Source organism: Eretmochelys imbricata, chromosome 1 (genome assembly GCF_965152235.1).
Source record: "Eretmochelys imbricata isolate rEreImb1 chromosome 1, rEreImb1.hap1, whole genome shotgun sequence".
Taxonomy (NCBI): domain Eukaryota; kingdom Metazoa; phylum Chordata; order Testudines; family Cheloniidae; genus Eretmochelys; species Eretmochelys imbricata.
This window is the reverse complement of record NC_135572.1, coordinates 207,415,984-207,434,849: the sequence shown is the minus strand read 5'-3', so window position 1 is coordinate 207,434,849 and position 18,866 is coordinate 207,415,984. Positions and strand designations below refer to the sequence as shown.

The window sequence follows — 18,866 nt, the reverse complement described above, 5'->3', positions numbered from 1 at the left end:
AATAGAAGAATAAAGTATAAACATTAGTGTCAGTGAAGCAACCACAAAGTTTGAGATGTCTAGGTGGAGAATGACAGAATAAAAGAGGAGCATAAACACCAAAAATAGTTAGCTAAGGAGAAAGACGAAGAGCGTGAACACCAAAAATGGGAAGCTGCCTAGAGAGCTAAAGAACAAGAAGCAGCACACTGGTGGGCCCTGGAAGCTGAGAGGCGAAGGATACCCAAGAGGAGAAGGAAGCAGCTACACACCAATCATCTATGGAGCTGAAAGCGAAGGATACCCAAGAAAATGAGATGGAAAGGCTGTTTGCCCAGAGCATAATGGACAGGGAGGAGCAGATCCCACAGTCCCTAGGTACACCCTCTATCCAAGGAATGCTCAGCTGGGAAAAGCTGTGCTCTACATACAAAGAAACAGATGGTACTGAAGAATACTTTACCCCTTTTAAGAGATTATGTGAGGTATATGAAGTTCCAGAGGACAAGAAAATCCCAACTCTAATTAGTAAGCTCTTGGGTAAAGTATTTAATGTATTTAATGAAATGCCAATTGACCAGGCTTTGAAATAGGAGTTTGAAAAGGCTGTATTGCAAAGGTTTCAAATTACTCCTGAAGTGTATAGATTGAAATTTAGAGCCCTCATAATGTATGACCAGATGAGTCATAGAACATATCAGTATAAATTGTCTGATTTGATAAAAAAATGAGTCAAAGGGAAGGGGGCAGAGAGTTATTTGATTCTTTGATAGTTGTTTGATCTCTTTGCACAGAAGCAGCTCCTGAGCATATATTCTGAAGATGTCAGACATGCTGTTTGGGATAAATTCATGGACTCTGTCCAAAAAGCAGTAGATCTGACTGATTCCTACATACAAACCAGTGACCAGTAAGCAAGCCACAGAGGGAAGGGTAGAAGCCCAGTTTTAAGATAGGCCACATTTTGGCGCTGTGGAGAAGCAGGGCAGTTGGGAGCTTAGGCACTCTTCACCCCAGAATAGATCCTCCCTTGGGAATCTCGCTCGCAGACCCCCAGTACAGGAGAACAGTCCATGGTGTTTCATGTGCGATTGCACTGAACACCTGAGGAATAATTGCCCTAAACTCAAAGAAGCTAAGCCCATACTCCGTCGAGCCCAGGTATCTACAGGTTTCCTGATTAAATTTGTGAGGTCTGACCCACAGGAGGTGGACATGGTATTTGTTAAAGCTGCCAAGGTGAATGACAAAGAATGCATTGGGTGGAGAGACACTGGTGCACAGATTTCTTTGGTCAGGGAAAACATAGTCAGACATGCTCCCTCCCTGGGGAGAATGCGGAACTCCTGGCATTGGGACGATACAAATTTACTGTACCTTTGGCTGAATTACCCATGGACAGGAACATTCTGGAAGGAACACTGGAAGTTGGGCTGCTGTATAGTATTCCAACAGCGCTTCTTATCTATGTTTAAATTGGTTAATATAGTAACTTGCAGCAAAAAGGAATATTGGTTTGTGATCTCAGCAGAAAATTGTGCAGACAACAAAGATGTGGGGGAAAGGGACAGCCCCAGCTCAGCAGGAGAAATCAATGTGCTTTCAGGTGTGGGAGGAGCCAAGGTAAGCTCCTGCATAGCACAGGCAAGTAGCAAGCATACAGAGCTAAAGGAGGAGGAGTTATTCCCTGTAACTTGGAGAGGCAGTTCAGGTTGTCTATAGCCGGGGCTTTGAAGATGAGAAAGCATCTGTGGTTACATCCTCAAGGGGGCCCCAGTGAGGGGAAACAGGGAAAGATTTTTCTGAAGAGGAAGGGGGATTGTACAGGGAAGCATCCATGGGGAAAGATAAAAGCCCTGAGAAATCTTACAAGAACAGGTTGTGCGTGTCCAGCACGATGGGGAGTTAATGTTGCTAGCACATGATTATGCTTTTGCTGGTCATTTCAGGGCATGAAGAACCTATGATAGGTTAAAGAATAATTTTTTATTGGCCAGGGACACAGAATGATGTGGAAGACTATTGTGGGTCTTGTAAATTATGTCAAAAGAGAGAGACCTGCAGAACCCAAGAAGTCTCTGTACATTCCTTGCCTGAGATACACAAGGCATTTTATAGGGTAGCAATGGAAATTGTGGGTCCTATGCTATGTCCTACCCAAAGGCAGAAAAAACATATCTTGGTGATGGTGGATTTTGCCACCAGATACCCCAAAGCAGTCGCTCTAACTAACATAGAGGCCAATTCTGTGGTGAAAGCCCTTTTCACTATTTTTAACAGAGTGGGTTTCCCTAAAGAGATTTTATCAGATTGTAAGTCAAATTTTGTGTCCCATCTATTCAAGTTGCATGGAGTGAAACAACTAAAGGCTGCCCCATATCACCCAGAGACAAATGGTGTGGTGGAGAGGTTCAATGGAACACTGAAATCAATGTTAGGAATGTATGTGAACAAAAGAGCCAGTTTTCAGAGTAGCAGCTGTGTTAGTCTGTATCCGTAAAAAGAAAAGGAGTACTTGTGACACCTTAGAGACTAACCAATTTATTTGAGCATAAGCTTTCGTGAGCTACACCTCACTTCATCAGATGCATTCAGTCACGAAAGCTTATGCTCTAATAAATTTCTTAAGTCTCTAAGGTGCCACAAGTACTCCTTTTCTTTTTATGAATATAGACTAACACGGCTGCTACTCTGATACCTGTAAACATTCTTTTGAAGTAGGTGACTTGGAGCTGGTGCTTATCCCTGGGAGAAAATACAAATACAGAACTCACGGGAGGGACCTTTTGAAGTGGTAAAAGGGGTGACTGAATGTACATATCATGTTAAAAGACCTCACAGTAAAGCTATCCCACAGCCAGTGAGCGTGAATAGGCTTAAAGTAGGGAAGCCATAGTAAACATGATTTGTTGTGTTGAAGGGGAAACTACTGAGTCACATCTCATTGCTTTGATGGCTGAATGCCAAAATGACTCATCACTTGACAGTACTGAAAATACGCAGTGAGTTAACCCTAATTGAAAAGGGAGAAGTACTGTCTGTGCATCTTAAGAAGTGGGGTTTTTACCCACGAAAGCTTATGCTCAAATATATAGATGTTAGTCTTTAAGATGCCACCGGACTCCTTGTTGTTTTTGTGGATACAGACTAACACAGCTATCCTCTGATACTAAACATACAAGTGTTTTTTTTTCACCAAGCCAGGAAGGAGTCACGCGATGACCCACAAGATCATTAATGAGGACTCTCTGTCGGCATTCAGCCAGGCATCCCATGCCACTGGCACGGTACAAGAGCAAATTCACCCTAAGGGCGAATCTACACTGGCAACGTTAAAGTGCTGGCAGCAGCGCTGTAACGTGGCTTGTGTTGTTGCAGCGCAGTGCTGGGAGAGAGCTTTCCCAGCACTCTAAAAAACCCACCTCCATGAGGGGAGCGGCTTCCAGTGATGGTGCACTGTCTACACTGGTGCTTTACAGTGCTGAAACTTGCTGCATTCAGGGGGGTATTTTTTCACACCCCATGCGCGAGAAAGTTACAGTGCTGTAAAGTGCCAGCGTAGACAAGCCCTCAGAAGTTCAAAACATGCTGCATCTGGGGGTCATTAAAGAATCTGTAAGTTCCTAGGCGCTTCCAGTTGTCTTGGTCCCCAAGGAAGTTAACTTTGCAAGATTTTGTGTTGATTGTAGGAAACTCAGTGCTGCCACTGGTCCTGATACTTATTGTATTCTCAGAATTGATTATATGCTGGATATTTTGCCAGTTAGAGATTTTAGGATGTTTGACCTTGTGAAAGGTTATTGGCAGATCACTTTACATGAAGATACACAGAATCTGCTTTTATCACTGATATGGGACTGCATGAATTCAAAATGTTACCATCTGGGTTAATGAATGTAGTAGCCACTTTTCAGAGGCTGGTCAACCAAGTGTTATATGGATTACAGAACTTCACAAGAGTATGTTGACGATGTTGTAATCTTTAGCAACTCTTGGTCTGATCACAAGAAATACTTGGAGATTGTACTGTTAAAGCTCAAAGATGCAGGCCTAACTGTAAAAGCCTCTAAGTGTAAGACAGAAACAGCAAAGATTCCTCATTTGGGTTTGCCCTGGCCTGGCTGAGAGCATCCACAACCACATGTTACTTTCCATGTTTACTGTGAACGTATATTCAGGCACTTTGTGAATCCATCTCCACAGGCATCCTTCTGGGTTGCTGCTTTGCAAGGAGCCACTGTAGGGCACTGTGGTCTGTGTACACTGTGAATTCTGTATCTAATAAATATGGACAACTGGACTTATGAATCTCCACAATAGCCACACACCAAGTTCTGTAGCCAAAGACTTGGGTTCCCTCTCATTTACTTTGCAACCTCCAAACACTACTCATCTGCACCAATCAAGATCATTAATTTGTTCAAGTGCAAATTGAACAGCAACCTTTGGGGCATCACAGGTTAACATGAATGGATAGGATGGATCCAGGAATTTAAGCACAGCATGGTTTAGAAATCCTTCTTTCAGTGACTCAAACACTTTTGGTGTTACTCTGTCCAGACAAAATCACTCTTAGTTACCTGGTATAATGGCACTGCCCTCTCTGAGAAATTTTTTACAAATCTTCTGTGGAATCTGCAGAGGCCTAAAAACCACGGTACCTCCTCCAAGTTTGCAGGGACCTTCCAGTCCTTTCTAACATTCAGTTTCTGGGGTTGGGGTTCCAACTATATGTTGGACTATATGTCCCAGGAAGGTGATGGAACTCTTTGCAAACTGACATTTGTTTCCTGCAAGTTTAAAACCAGCTTTTTAAAAAGCTTCAGAATCCTTCCCACTTCTATCTGATGTTCTTTCCACATTTTGTGGAAACAAATGGAGTCATCTACATATGTGAAGATGTCTTCAGTTCTCAGAACTTGGGTTAGATCATTTACTACCCTCTGAAATGTCCCTGGTGCATCCCTAAGTCTGAAAGGCATTCTGAAGAATTGAGATAGTCCACAAGGTTTCAGAAAGGCAGTATTATCTCAGTTCCAGATGCCACTTTAATCTGATGAGATCCAGATACCAAATCAAAACTAGTGTAATAGTTTGCTCCTGACATTTTATCCAGGATGTCTGCTGTGTGGAGAAGTGGGTAACTATTCTGAACTGTCAATGAATTAAATCTCCTGTGCTCAATGCATATCCTCAAGTCTCCATTGGACTTATGTCTACAGGTTCACTGTAGCAATCTTTTATCCTTATGGGTATTATTGCATGATGACCTGGCTTCACCACAGCTTTATTCTGAGCCACCAAAGGGAGCAGTTCCTCTCTCCATGCATCTGAAGAAGTGGGGTTTTTACCCACGAAAGCTTATGTTCAAATAAAACTGTTAGTCTTTAAGGTGCTGCTGGACTCCTTGTTGTTTCAGTTCCTCTCTGTCATCCTGTAGGCATGGTAGAGATACCTGTAAGGCCCCAAGAATTGTGCTCCAGTGTCCACACGTCCTCCTACCCTTTTCCAGCAGGAGTGTCTGAATATTGTCGTGGGACAAGTGTGTTTTACTAACATCCAACATTTTTTGTCATTTTCTCGGATGAAATCCACTCCCAATACAACAGTGCTCAATATATTGGTCAAAACAACAAAAGTCCATTTAGTATGCAGAGTCCCCAAGTTCAGTGGGAGCTGTATTTCTTCTGTTATCTGCAGTGGATGATGACTAATAGTCACCAGTTTAACTCCTGCAATTTACGTTTTCTTCCTTTTAGCAATGGATGGTCACTGTTGCCATCACTTCTGCTGCCGAATCTGCCCCATCCAATGCAGCTTGCAGGGATGATCCTGCTATCAGCAGCCATCATTCACAAGTGCCTGCTACTCCTTCTTGGCATTATCTAGTAACTTGTCCATAAACTTTGACATTGTATCCCAATTTGAAAAAGTTTAGCAAGTGAAAAGAGCTTGACAGTTTGCAGTTTTGAAATGCAAACCTGAGTATGAATAAACCTTTCCCCAAATAAATCTAGTGTCCTTGCATCTCTGTTTTTAGACGTAGATGTAGACTGGCCTTGTCTTCCCTTCTCATTTACAGTCATCACACTACCAACGTTCCTGGGGTTGAGTGTGAATAAAAATACTCATGACCCTGTGAAAGAACTTGGTATTTCTTCTCCATTCCTTTGGCAGTGGGTGGCAGAGAGGAAGGAGTTTGCCAAAGGATTCTGGTCATCTAAGATAGCTTCATTAATGAGTTAAAACGACTCTAGCAGGTCCTGCAGTATATAAAATATCCACTAACTTATGTGGATTCAATCAGACCAGTTCCATCTGTCTACTTGGGGAACTTGGGACCTTTTCATAAGCTCTTGTTATGTCTTATATTCATCAGGAACCAGGAAGGATGATTCAGAAACAGGAGAATATGAAGAAGTGTTTATTCAGTGGTGGCAGCATAGTATCCACCTGTTTTGAAGCTGCAGAACCTCCCTCCCAGATGGGCCACATATTAGAGGTGTAAGTTCCACTGCTTGCTTGGTACCTGGATCGGTACCAGGATCAGTACCAGGTGGACTCTGGTGCCTTGATGGAGACTTAATGGTAGGGAGGGTCTAGGAGATGAGGACCTGGAGTCTGGAGGGATACCCTATGGAGTCCAAAAAAACAATTGCTGGATATGGAACAAGGACTGAACCTCAAGGCATTCTGTCACTGGACCGGCTCCTGAGAGATTGCCAGTGCTGTGAGCTCAATCTATACAAGGATGAATGAAGGGAAATCTCAGACCTTCTGTAATGGGATCTCAGTGTGTAAGATCCCACTTCCAACTCCAACATGGAGAAGTACAGTCTGAGGGCCAAGGCAGTGTAGTACTGGGTGGTGTAGCAGGAGGCTGGGACCTGGATCAATGAGAAGTAGGTGGTATGGGGAAGCATCAGCAGCTTTGCTGATGATGGTACTGTTCATCTGCCCAGCTGAACAGCAGAGCTTTTGGCTACAGTTGTTACTGAAAACCAGTGGTACTGAGTGTGTTGGTGCCAAGGATGATACAGGTACTGAAGCCTTCATCACAGGAAGGCTGGAACCTCGATGTCTTGCAGCAAAGGTGAGTCTGGAACCGAGAAGCAAAGGAGGTCCCTGACCACCACATATGCCTCAGAGACTGTCAATACCAAGAAGGTGGGATGCACTGAAGTGTGCACAAAGATGAAGTCGATGTGGTAGAAGGTTCCAGCAATCGAGTTGATCTTGACAGTACTGAAGTTAGTGCCAGAGTCAAGGTCTCTACATTGCTAGTTGAAGTATGCTGTACCCAGGACTGCCTAGCTAGTGCAGTGCTCTAACCTTTCTTCCATGAGACTGTCCAGGAGGGCAAGCCTCCAACATGAAGAGAACTTCTTCTGGCTAGAAGAGTGCAAAGCATCTGACTTCTTCTGCCATTTGTGTGGTAGGGAAGAAAGAAAATGGTGTCTTCTCTCTGGCTCCCTCTGATGAGGGGATATGGCCAAGTTTGGCGGTGCACTCCTCAGCAGAGTAGAGTCTGAACCCCTGTGTATGGAGTGGCTGGGTTCCAACTGGAGTGCAGAGCAGCTTCTATATGGAGTCCCACCTACCTAGACTTCTTAGTTCTGGTCTTAAGCCCCCTGCAGATAGAGCACCTATGCCTAAGATATCCTTCTCCCAAACACTTTAAACAATGTGAGTGGGATTGTTGACTAGAATAGACTTGTGTCATAAATATAAAGAAAAGGGTAAACACCTTTAAATCCCTCCTGGGCCAGAGGAAAAACCCTTTCACCTGTAAAGGGTTAAGAAGCTAGGATAACCTCGCCGGCACCTGACCAAAATGACCAATGAGGAGACAAGATACTTTCAAAGCTGGAGGGGGGGGGAGAAACAAAGGCTCTCTCTGTCTGTGTGATGCTTTTGCCGGGAACAGAAAAGGAATGGAGTCTTAGAACTTAGTAAGTAATCTAGCTAGATATACGTTAGATTCTGTTTTGTTTATATGGCTGAGAAAATAAGCTTGCTGAATGGAATGTATATTCCTGTTTTTGTGTCTTTTTGTAAATTAAGGTTTTGCCTAGAGGGATTCTCTATGTTTTTAATCTGATTATCCTGTAAGGTATTTACCATCCTGATTTTACAGAGGTGATTCTTTTACTTTTTTTCTTCAAATAAAATTCTTCTTTTAAGAACCTGATTGCTTTTTCATTGTTCTTAAGATCAAAGGGTTTGGGTTTGTGTTCACATTGCAAATTGGTGAGGATTTTTATCAAGCCTTCCCCAGGAAAGGGGGTGTAGGGTTTGGGAGGATTTTGGGGGGGAAAGAAGTTTCCAAGCAGGCTCTTTCCCGGTTAAATATTTGTTAGACGCTTGGTGGTGGCAGCAATAAAGTCCAAGGGCAAAAGGTAAAATAGTTTGTACCTTGGGGAAGTTTTAACCTAAGTTGGTAAAAATAAGCTTAGGGGGTTTTTCATGCAGGTCCCCACATCTGTACCCTAGAGTTCAGAGTGGGGAAGGAACCTTGACAACTTGTTATAGCCAGAACAGCGCTTACACCCTCAAGACTTAGGCATGAGCTTGAAAAGCTCCAAACAAAACAAAAACCTAGCAAAAATTTGTCTAAAATAATAGTTACATTGAACTAACCTAACTATATACAACAATAACTTTTAGAAAAAAAAATTCTCTTAAGAGAAAGGGAAAGGAGTATGACAAGCACACACATTCCAACTACTGATCACAGGTGGTGAGAAAGAACTGAGAGGGATTGGGGCAGCTTCATCCTTTATACCTTTGGCTGGCAGCACGAGTTTGCGGAGGGCACATGAACGCCCTGATGGGCATTGCTACAGGAAAAATATCTCTGGCTTTGATACGCTGGGTGTGCACACACCTGAAGTGGAATGGCCCTGTGCAACACCTCTCAAAGAAGAATGAAGGATATATAATTCCCATAGAACTTGAATTGATAACAATCACAAAAAATTATGTATTACATCTAAATTGTGCCTATTTTACTTTAGCCATACTAATCTTCTTTTAAATATTTAGTATATTAGATGGCTGACACTTTAGCTTCTAGTGTGAAAAAAATCATGGCTTACCTGCTAATTTTTTTTCTATACTATAATATGTCTGGCAACCCTCCACTATGGCTGCAGACAAAACTTTCCATAGCATAACTGAGTTACTGAAAACAACCAAGGCCAAACTAAACAGTCATCAAATTAAAGTCTTATTCATTTATTGATATTCCCCTCATTTCTGTATCCTCTCTCTCTAAATACATTTCATAAGAAGAGTGAGACAGACAAATCTAGAAGAAAATCAATTAGCATGTAAGCCAATTGTTTTCTCTCTTCTAAACTGGTATGTCCGGTAATCCTCCACAACTGAGAAATAACCAGCAGTGATGCATTCCCTAAAGAATGAGGACAGAGAAGTAAGATAATGGAATAGGAGAAAAAGAATAATTAAAATGATCCATTTCCTGGCTCCTGCTGAAGAGGAGGATTAAATTATTGCTCTTTTACAGCATACATTCATTCGAATGACATATTTGCTAAGACTGTGATATGAAGTTTTCAGTTTCTGGAGAAGATGTGAAGACCGGCCTACTTAGATACCCTGCAGTTTCCTTCCGGTATAGGTGAATCTTTTTCGGCTCAGAATCTGCAATGGACATGGAAGAGTGGGCTTGCAGATTCTGGAGAAGAATCAGACTTCTGGACTTGTAAACCTCCATTATGCACTGTTTATCCATTCGGTGATAGTGACTGCAGCTGCTTTGTTTTCATGACCATGTGTATTCTAGGTAAAAATAGGAAGAAGGATGTTCTTTATTAAGGATTTGGGCAGAAGAATGATAGAACTACGTCCTAAGGCTTGTGAAATCTTGTTGGCAGCTTGAAATGATTCTTGTTTAAATATTTGATAAAAATGCAGCTTTATTGGATTGAAAAATAGAGGGACACTGTGTTTAGCATCAAGTATTTCACCCATTAATGCCTGGAACACAGTATTCTATTAATATTCCAGGCAAGAATTCCCTCAATCCTATTAGGTCCAATTCTTTTTATAGCCACGAAAAACTCACTATATGAGGCAGGATAATACAAGCTGGTATATACATTTTGGGCTAATATCTCCAACTTTAAGAATTGAGGTTAAAATCCAAGCTGTGCTAGTGGAATTCTAGAATATCTGTTATTCTTGCTCTAATCAGATCCATACAGGACTCTACACCACAGTAAATGAGAGGAGACATCCTGTTCAGAAAGCATGTAAACTGAATAGTGGACACACTGTCTCTCTGAAACTGGCAGCATTGCCTGGCAACTCTGGAGCAGTGGTTCGTGGCTGACTTGGTCCATAGCCACAGCTTAAATGGATAGTGAGCGGATGAGATGGAGTCTATATGACCAGAATGTTCGGAGCACTGGGAAAAAACAGCAACATCAGTAGTTTAGAAGATTTGGTGCAGGAGTATGTAGTGGGTGAGGTAGCAAGATCAGGCTGGTACAGAGGGCACCTGTTAGGATGCGAGTGGTGGCTGCAGCATCAGCAGCAAGTGGAGTCAAGTGGAAAGTGAGCAGAGGAGCCCCTGAGAGGTGCTGCTGGAGTAGGAGTCCATCCCCACCTCAACATGCTGGATGATTTAACTGGAGGTGAGAGTGGTAGTCATCCCAGCTGAATATTAGCTACTAATGGGGAACTGACTGGTGGGGCCAGTGCATGCAGGGCCTCAGACTTACCAAAGCAAAGTTGGTAAGGGAAGTTGCAGGCACAGGCGCTGACTCCATGGGTGCTCTGGGGCTGAAGCGCTCATGGGAAAAAATGGTGGGTACTGAGCACCCACCGGCAGCCCCCGTGATCAGCGCCAGTGCCTCCCCCTTCCTCCCAGTGCCTCCTGCCCACCATGGATCATAGAATCATAGAATCATAGAATATCAGGGTTGGAAGGGACCTCAGGAGGTCATCTAGTCCAACCCCTTGCTCAAAGCAGGACCAATCCCCAATTAAATCATCCCAGCCAGGGCTTTGTCAAGCCTGACCTTAAAAACTTCTAAGGAAGGAGATTCTACCACCTCCCTAGGTAATGCATTCCAGTGTTTCACCACCCTCCTAGTGAAAAAGTTTTTCCTAATATCCAACCTAAACCTCCCCCACTGCAACTTGAGACCATTACTCCTTGTCCTGTCCTCTTCTACCACTGAGAATAGTCTAGAACCATCCTCTCTGGAACTACCTCTCAGGTAGTTGAAAGCAGCTATCAAATCCCCCCTCATTCTTCTCTTCTGCAGACTAAACAATCCCAGTTCCCTCAGCCTCTCCTCATAAGTCATGTGTTCCACACCCCTAATCATTTTTGTTGCCCTTCGCTGGACTCTCTCCAATTTATCCACATCCTTCTTGTAGTGTGGGGCCCAAAACTGGACACAGTACTCCAGATGAGGCCTCACCAATGCCGAATAGAGGGGAACGATCATGTCCCTCGATCTGCTCGCTATGCCCCTACTTATACATCCCAAAATGCCATTGGCCTTCTTGGCAACAAGGTAACACTGCGGACTCATATCCAGCTTCTCGTCCACTGTCACCCCTAGGTCCTTTTCTGCAGAACTGCTGCCTAGCCATTCGGTCCCTAGTCTGTAGCGGTGCATTGGGTTCTTCCGTCCTAAGTGCAGGACCCTGCACTTATCCTTATTGAACCTCATCAGATTTCTTTTGGCCCAATCCTCCAATTTGTCTAGGTCCCTCTGTATCCTATCCCTGCCCTCCAGCGTATCTACCACTCCTCCTAGTTTAGTGTCATCTGCAAATTTGCTGAGAGTGCAATCCACACCATCCTCCAGATCATTTATGAAGATATTGAACAAAACTGGCCCCAGGACCGACCCCGGGGCACTCCACTTGACACCGGCTGCCAACTAGACATGGAGCCATTGAGCCCGACAATCTAGCCAACTTTCTACCCACCTTATAGTGCATTCATCCAGCCCACACTTCTTTAACTTGCTGACAAGAATACTGTGGGAGACTGTGTCAAAAGCTTTGCTAAAGTCAAGAAACAATACATCCACTGCTTTCCCTTCATCCACAGAACCAGTAATCTCATCATAGAAGGCGATTAGATTAGTCAGGCATGACCTTCCCCTGGTGAATCCATGCTGACTGTTCCTGATCACTTTCCTCTCATGTAAGTGCTTCAGGATTGATTCTTTGAGGACCTGCTCCATGATCAGCTGTTCAGCAGTGTGCAGGAGGTGCTGGGGGAGGCAGAGGAGCAAGGGTCAGGTGCGCTCAGGGGCGGAATGGGGTGGGAAGAGGCAGGAGAGGGGTGGGGCCTTGGAGGAAGGGACAGAATGGGGGGTGAAGCATGCGGCAGAGGCGGGGGGGGCATTGAGCACCCCTTAGCACAGTAGAAAGTCGGCGCCTCTGGTTGCAGGGTCTTGGGACTCTCTTGCCATGAGCCAGAGGCAAAGTGGTCAAGACATCAGTTGTGCTTGAACTATGTGTATGTATGAGTTTTCCTTCCCCTGTTGATAATCTGTTAGGCAGTTCTGATAATATCTCTTTCTCTCCATCCCTTTTGGTTTGGGAAATATTGGTGTGTTCAGGGTATGTGGGCTCTGGGCTGCTCCTATGGAGGCAGAAGCCAATTTAATGCCAAGGGAGTGGTGAAGAGTCCACATAGTCACAGAAGGAGGAATCACTCAGGAAGCAGTTTCAGTAGCAGAGAGCAGGTAGTGTATATGTGCTTGTGTGGATTTTGTGTGACTCTAAATAAAGGACATGGACGAAGAGGGTCCAAGCAGACCCAGTTTTAGTTAAGATTATTATAATATGACAACAAGCTAAAAGGCGTAGTCATACGGCCTCTGTTGGACTCATCCTTTTCCACCTTTAGTCAAACCAAAATTACAGACTTCATAACCCCTTGTATCCATGGCGACGGAGGTCCTGCAGAGGCCCAGACTTTACTTCCCATTAAAATTTTGACTGTATCCTGTATACCAGCTCCCACTCTATTATTTTTGGCAGAGGTAGTTAAGGGGGTTATAGAGGTCACTTTACCTGATGGACCCTCTGCTTCACCAATTTTATCATTAGTTACTTGTCCTGCCTATACCTTGAGTTCTCTGGTTCATTATCCAATTCATAACTTTAAGCAAGGACCAGATGATGCCTCCTGTGAGTCACAGACTGGATAACTCTCTCATTATAAAGTGTCTAATAGACACTTGGATCTTCCTTTCATGTATACCCTGAGAATGTTCATTCCCCATGATCGCTACATGGAGAAAATACTGCTTCTCCACCAGGAATTTAGCAGAGCCTGTTCTCCTCTGTGACAACTGTCTGTCTATAGGCAAATTAAGAGATATGTTGCTTAAAGATATTTCAGAAATAAAAGAATCTTTATTTGATTTCAAGGTTATGCTGGGAATGCAGTGATTATGGCATGTTTGGCAAGAGTCCAACAATTCTAAGAGAACTATTTCCCCAAGGTGCCCTCATTAGTATCTACTAACCCAAGCAGGATATTTGGCACCCTCTCTGTTCCAGAACACCTAGATAATGCTGGCGTTGGACCTATGTTCATCAATACTGAGCCTGGTACAGCTCCAATTGTGATGGCAACTCTCTTCCTTCTGTATCTCTGAAGTTAGTAAGCAGCCGCATGAGTCTCCACACATTGCTTCATCCTCTCAACCTGGTTTAATTTAAAGTACCCCTGATCTAACACTAAGAAATTCTAAGCACTTTTGGTTTGTGGCCCTGGTTTTTAAAAATGTCTCTAGGGAGAAGGCTGAGTCAAGGTCTGTTCGCAACACCATCTGTGTGTGTTATTGGAACAAGCAGTGTTTTATTCTCTACCCAGAAACCAGATTTTAAAGATAACAAGGGTCTCTAATTTTGGTTCTCAAGAAAGAGGAGAGGTAGAGTTGAAAGACTTGTAAGCAGTTAAGAAAATCCAGATTTTGAGAGCTCTTCTTAGCTGGAGAGGCCATCTGATAGAAAAGGTCAAAAGGATACAGTCTAGAAATCATTTCTGTTCCTTTTAACAACAAAATAAATGATCGGGTCACCCAAGCAAAACCAGTTGGGCTATATCCCATTTTTTACCAAACGGCTGGCCTCAGACCCTGTTGTTCAGGATCTATGAACCATCTAGAGGGTCGAAGATCACAATCCTGGGAGAATTAGGTCTAATCACAAAGCTAATGGTGCAGTTTTTCATGGCAATTTTTCTACTGAAGCCCTAGAAAGGGAGGTGGATTGACTAGATGGGCCTGATAGTAAAACCTCTATCAAAAGTATTTAATGTAATACTGATAGCCTTAAACGTAAATCCTAGGATTTGGATGTTGGGAATAATATATCTGTTTCATTTAGTTTTCCTCCAAGAAACCTGACTTTCAAAGGATGAGTCCTTATATCTACAGAACTTTCAATCCTTTTTAAAAGGGGGTGTTGCACATGTCAAGAGAGAAAGACTGGCCCTTCTTGCTTCTACTAAGTTAAGTGTTATAACTTGAATGTTAACACCTGGTAACCCTATTTGTAGGCCTATAGTATTGTTTTCCCAGATAAATCTGTTCTATTACCATTAATGTTTAATTTCCCACTTTGCGCTTTACTTTCTACAATGAATCTTTATGGGCAGAGCCTGAATCTTTTATTGACCTGTTAATTGAGAATATTTCTAACAGAAATCTTTGCTCTTTTGGGAGATTTTAATGTCCAACTGTATTCTGAGGATAAGGACGTTTTTTATTCTTTCCTCCAGCTCAGTTAATGGGATGTTATTTTCACTTCCCCCATGATATTCTAAAGACAAAGTGAGAAATTACTCAGGCTATACTACAGAGGGAAAAATCTCTGGCAATGGGGCAAGCAGTGTGCACACACCTAACGTGGAATGGACATGAACAAGCACTCAGAGAAGAACTGAAGCATTTCAGAGAATGCTACCAGAGAGATCTTGGACTTTAATCACTTCCCAAATCAAGCTTTGCCTCACAGAGCTCTTAGGAGCCAGTTAATTCACACCTGTCATCCTATGACCCAGAACTAGAAGCTCAACTCTGATAGGACTCCACTACTGGGATCTAACTGTTGGAACTCTGGGGTCTTGACTGGTTCCCTGCTTCTATTTAAATAAAGCACAGGAACAGGAAATTGTCCATGCATTGGGCTTTCTCCTGCTTAGGACTGCATCCCTTTCACTACTTGCTCCTACTGTCTGACTCTGATCTCCTGGTAACCTCAACCTGTCTGCCTCCTGATATCTGATTCTTGGTTTGCCCTCGGGCATATCTTAGACTCTGATCTCCTGGTATCTGACCTGACCTGGTCCTGACTCCTGCTCAGACCACTAGGTCAGACCTCCCATGTCCCGGTTGTGACATGGTATTACTGCCATTTCTTCTCACTGACGTTTTGCACAGATTTCCTCAGGATGTTGAAGGGGAAGGAAGACGTTGAGCAGGTGGTCCTACGTCATGTGTGAATTCCTTTATTTGATGAAGCAATTTTGCACTTTTGACTTCTTTCTAGCTCAGGGATGTCAAGTTCCAGCTAATAGTTCTGTCCACTAAAAGATTAAAACATCTTCTCAGTGACACTCCACTCCTGGTGTATTGCTGATATATGCTTTGTCCATGCTAGTGCATTGCAATAACAGGAGGAATGTCATGCCAAGACCACTGAAAAAAAGAGCACTTCTTTCCTGTTGAACTAGGAACATCTGTTCAGATAAGCCATTGTAGCTTATATTTGATGTGACTAGTATTTAGCGGCCTGACAATACAGGCTGAAATTCCACGAGAGCTAATCTGATTGTTCTCAACTCTAGCAGATTTATTACACTCTGAGTTCTTTCCTGACCTGACCACTGGTTGGGGACCAGGCTCTTCCCATTCACATTGATCATACTCATGGTTTTAGAACTTCATAATGACCATCTGGGCAGCTTGCTGGACTCTTGCACATAAGATGTCCAAACATGAAAAAGGAGATAGTCAGCACCAGGATTTCCATGAACATTTAGAAAGAAGGTTAGAGACCAAAAGGAAGAATTTTGTCCTAGTACTATTCATTTTGGTAACACAAATTAAATTAACATCCATAACAATGAAGGCAGGGACAAAAAGGGATGTGGACAATAAAAACATCCACAAGATCAGTCAGTGTAAGGCAATCCCTGGTGGAAAGAGATGCTAATGTGGATGCCAGGGTTTCCATCCTAAATTTGTCTTCCTGGTGCTCGTTTAACGATCTGAAGGGCTTGTATAGCTCAAAGTCCCCAGTTCTTATTGTGGACCTCCAACGCCTATAAGAGAGTACATACTCGTACGAATCTCCATGAAAGAAGTACTGGCTTTCTGATTCCTATCTGTTGGAGAACACTGCTCATGTTGTTGTTCTTAGGGGGACTGTGGAGTTTGCTGTTATTTTATTTATTATAATAATTATTATTGTGGTATTCCAGTAGCTAACTGATATCAGGTGCCATTGTGTTAGGTGTTACATATGTACATAATAAAAAAATATCCCTGGTTTGGAGAGCTTTTAATCTGAATAGACAAGACAAAGGGTAGAAGAAAAGGAAATATGAATGGGCAACTAAGACACAGAAAGGTTAAATGTCTGTGAGGCAGCTGGGATTGAACTCAGATCTCCTGATTTACAGTCCAGGACCTTAACTACAATACCAAATTTTCTTATATTTGATTTGGATGAAGTGTTAGTATGGAGTGACCTCAGCAGAGTATCTCCTGTACCCATCTGTCCCTGATATGCTTAGCCAGATACCTGTCCTCTGGCCCAGGAGACTATGGTCCAAATCCTGGGAATCTTTCATAGATTTGATTGGGATCTGAGGTGAAATCCCCATGAGAGCTCCCCCGCTCTAGTGGATCTGCTCCACTGTCTGGCCTTAGATTAGGAGAGTTTCCCCTTAAACTGCTTTTGCCGGTGTTACAGGGAGGTTTCTGCCTTACTACCATTACAAATAGCTCACAAACCAAAAAAAAAAGCACAATCAACCATATCCTGGTCCAATACTCCTATTTTGTGTTGTTCCCGTGCATAATGCAGCTCTAAAGACAGCAGATCTGGGTACTCAAAACTTGCAAAAGTAATACCACTTATTGAGGTAGTTGAATGTAGACTTGCTGGTAGAAGCCTAAGTTTAGACACACATTTTTTAAAATATCGCTTTTAATAACATTTTAGGACATCTCTATTAAGACTTTTCTGATTGCTGGGAAACTTCTACTTGTTGAGGTTAGTGTCTTACTACCTCATCAGGAAGAATCACCAATTCCTTCTGGAGGTCTCTGGGGAGGTAATTTCTAATTGGCTTGGCTGGCTCAGCCTGGAGGCCAACAACAAGCGACTTTAACGGAGTACTGGCCTCAAATTCTACTCGAAAAAACATCTCCTGAGTGTCCCAGTCAGATTTAACAGATTCTGGTTTGGATAACTCACCCTCTTCATGGGACAAATTTCAGGGGCAAAAAAGGGAAGGCAACACTAAAGTATGTTTCTTCCCCCACCCCAGTGGCTTTGATCTTATGTATCATCCTGCTAAGAGGAGAAGAACAAAGATTCAAAAATCCAGACTGGGGAAATTTTTCTTTTGGAAAAAGTTCATTTTTTTTTATGGAGGGTAAACCTCTGTCTAAAGCACAAAGGTCAGGAGAGTGAATGGAGAGAAGGGAGCCAGTAGGGACAGATCTAGAACCAAAAGCTTCTAATGCGATGGAGGAGGGCCTAGAGCATGATGCAGAGCCATTAGAACTGGAGAAAGGTAGTGGCAGAGGGGGGAACTGGCCACAGTAGCATGAGCTCTGAAACTGCCTGCCTGTCTGAGGAACTGGAGTCAGGAGCTGGGCTTGTGGGGTACTTGACTTCCATGATTGATAGCTCTTTGCTGTCTTCATCTCTGTTCACAAATAGCAGCAAGCTCCAATTATGAAATATTGCCATCAATATTCTTGTCAAAGATAAGAATTCATAAATGTGCCCATGTAATACATACTTGGCCAAATTCTGAAGTCCTTACACAGTTTATACTAATTTTTACTCAGAAACCATTCAGTCAACAGTAGCTTTGCTTGAATGAGGACTTCAAAATATAGCATATTGTTTATACCATAATATTCTTCTCAGTACAGCAGAAAGGGAATTACAATATTTTCCAAAAGTTTTCCCAGGCAATATTTTAGAGTGACCTCAGGATCTTACAATGGAGGCAAGTGATTAAGTAGTGAATGAGTGAAAAAGAAAAACTGCTAACGTCAGGGAGGGCTATGAAATGTTAAAATATTTACATAATTAAAATATTTTATATCGTTAGTTACTGTACTCACTTTCCCCTCATCTCTTGGGCTATCACTTAGGTGTACAACTGGGCCAGGGTGAGTCTTTGTGGATCTGAAAAACAAAATCAATTCAAAGCAATGTTAATTCTTTCAATAAAAAAGGAGATTTATGTTAGGTATGTTAGAGACAAGGCAACCCAAAACTGTTTGGAAAATTGCCATGGAGGAGGATATTTGCACACAATCAACAACAAAAGACCTTACTCCTTATGTAGAATCATGTACTGTACTATAAATTCCGGTTATCCTTTCTAACACATGGTAAGTTTGAAGCCCAGGAACAATTTAGATACATGTGCGTAACAGCCATTAAAAAAACCTATTTTTGCATATGAAAGCATACATTCTGCACACATATAAATGGATCTAAATTGTTATGAGTGATGCTTTCATACTATATTATGTCTAATTACACGATGAGTGAACACCCTCATTCAGAATTAAAGTGACCTTAATTCGGTGTATTTTAATTCACTTCCAAAGTGACTTTAAACTAAA

At 42.7% G+C, this 18,866-nt stretch overlaps 1 protein-coding gene across 3 annotated transcripts in view; it reads right to left on the bottom strand.

Moving 5' to 3' along the window:
* STXBP5L (syntaxin binding protein 5L) overlaps nt 1-18,866 on the bottom strand; it is a 433,225-nt gene that overhangs the window by 162,453 nt on the left and 251,906 nt on the right. For all 3 annotated transcript variants that reach the window (XM_077807341.1, XM_077807339.1, XM_077807340.1), the window contains exon 6: nt 18,357-18,420. In XM_077807341.1, coding sequence (XP_077663467.1) covers nt 18,357-18,420 — 64 coding nt within the window. The remainder of the gene's footprint in view (nt 1-18,356; nt 18,421-18,866) is intronic.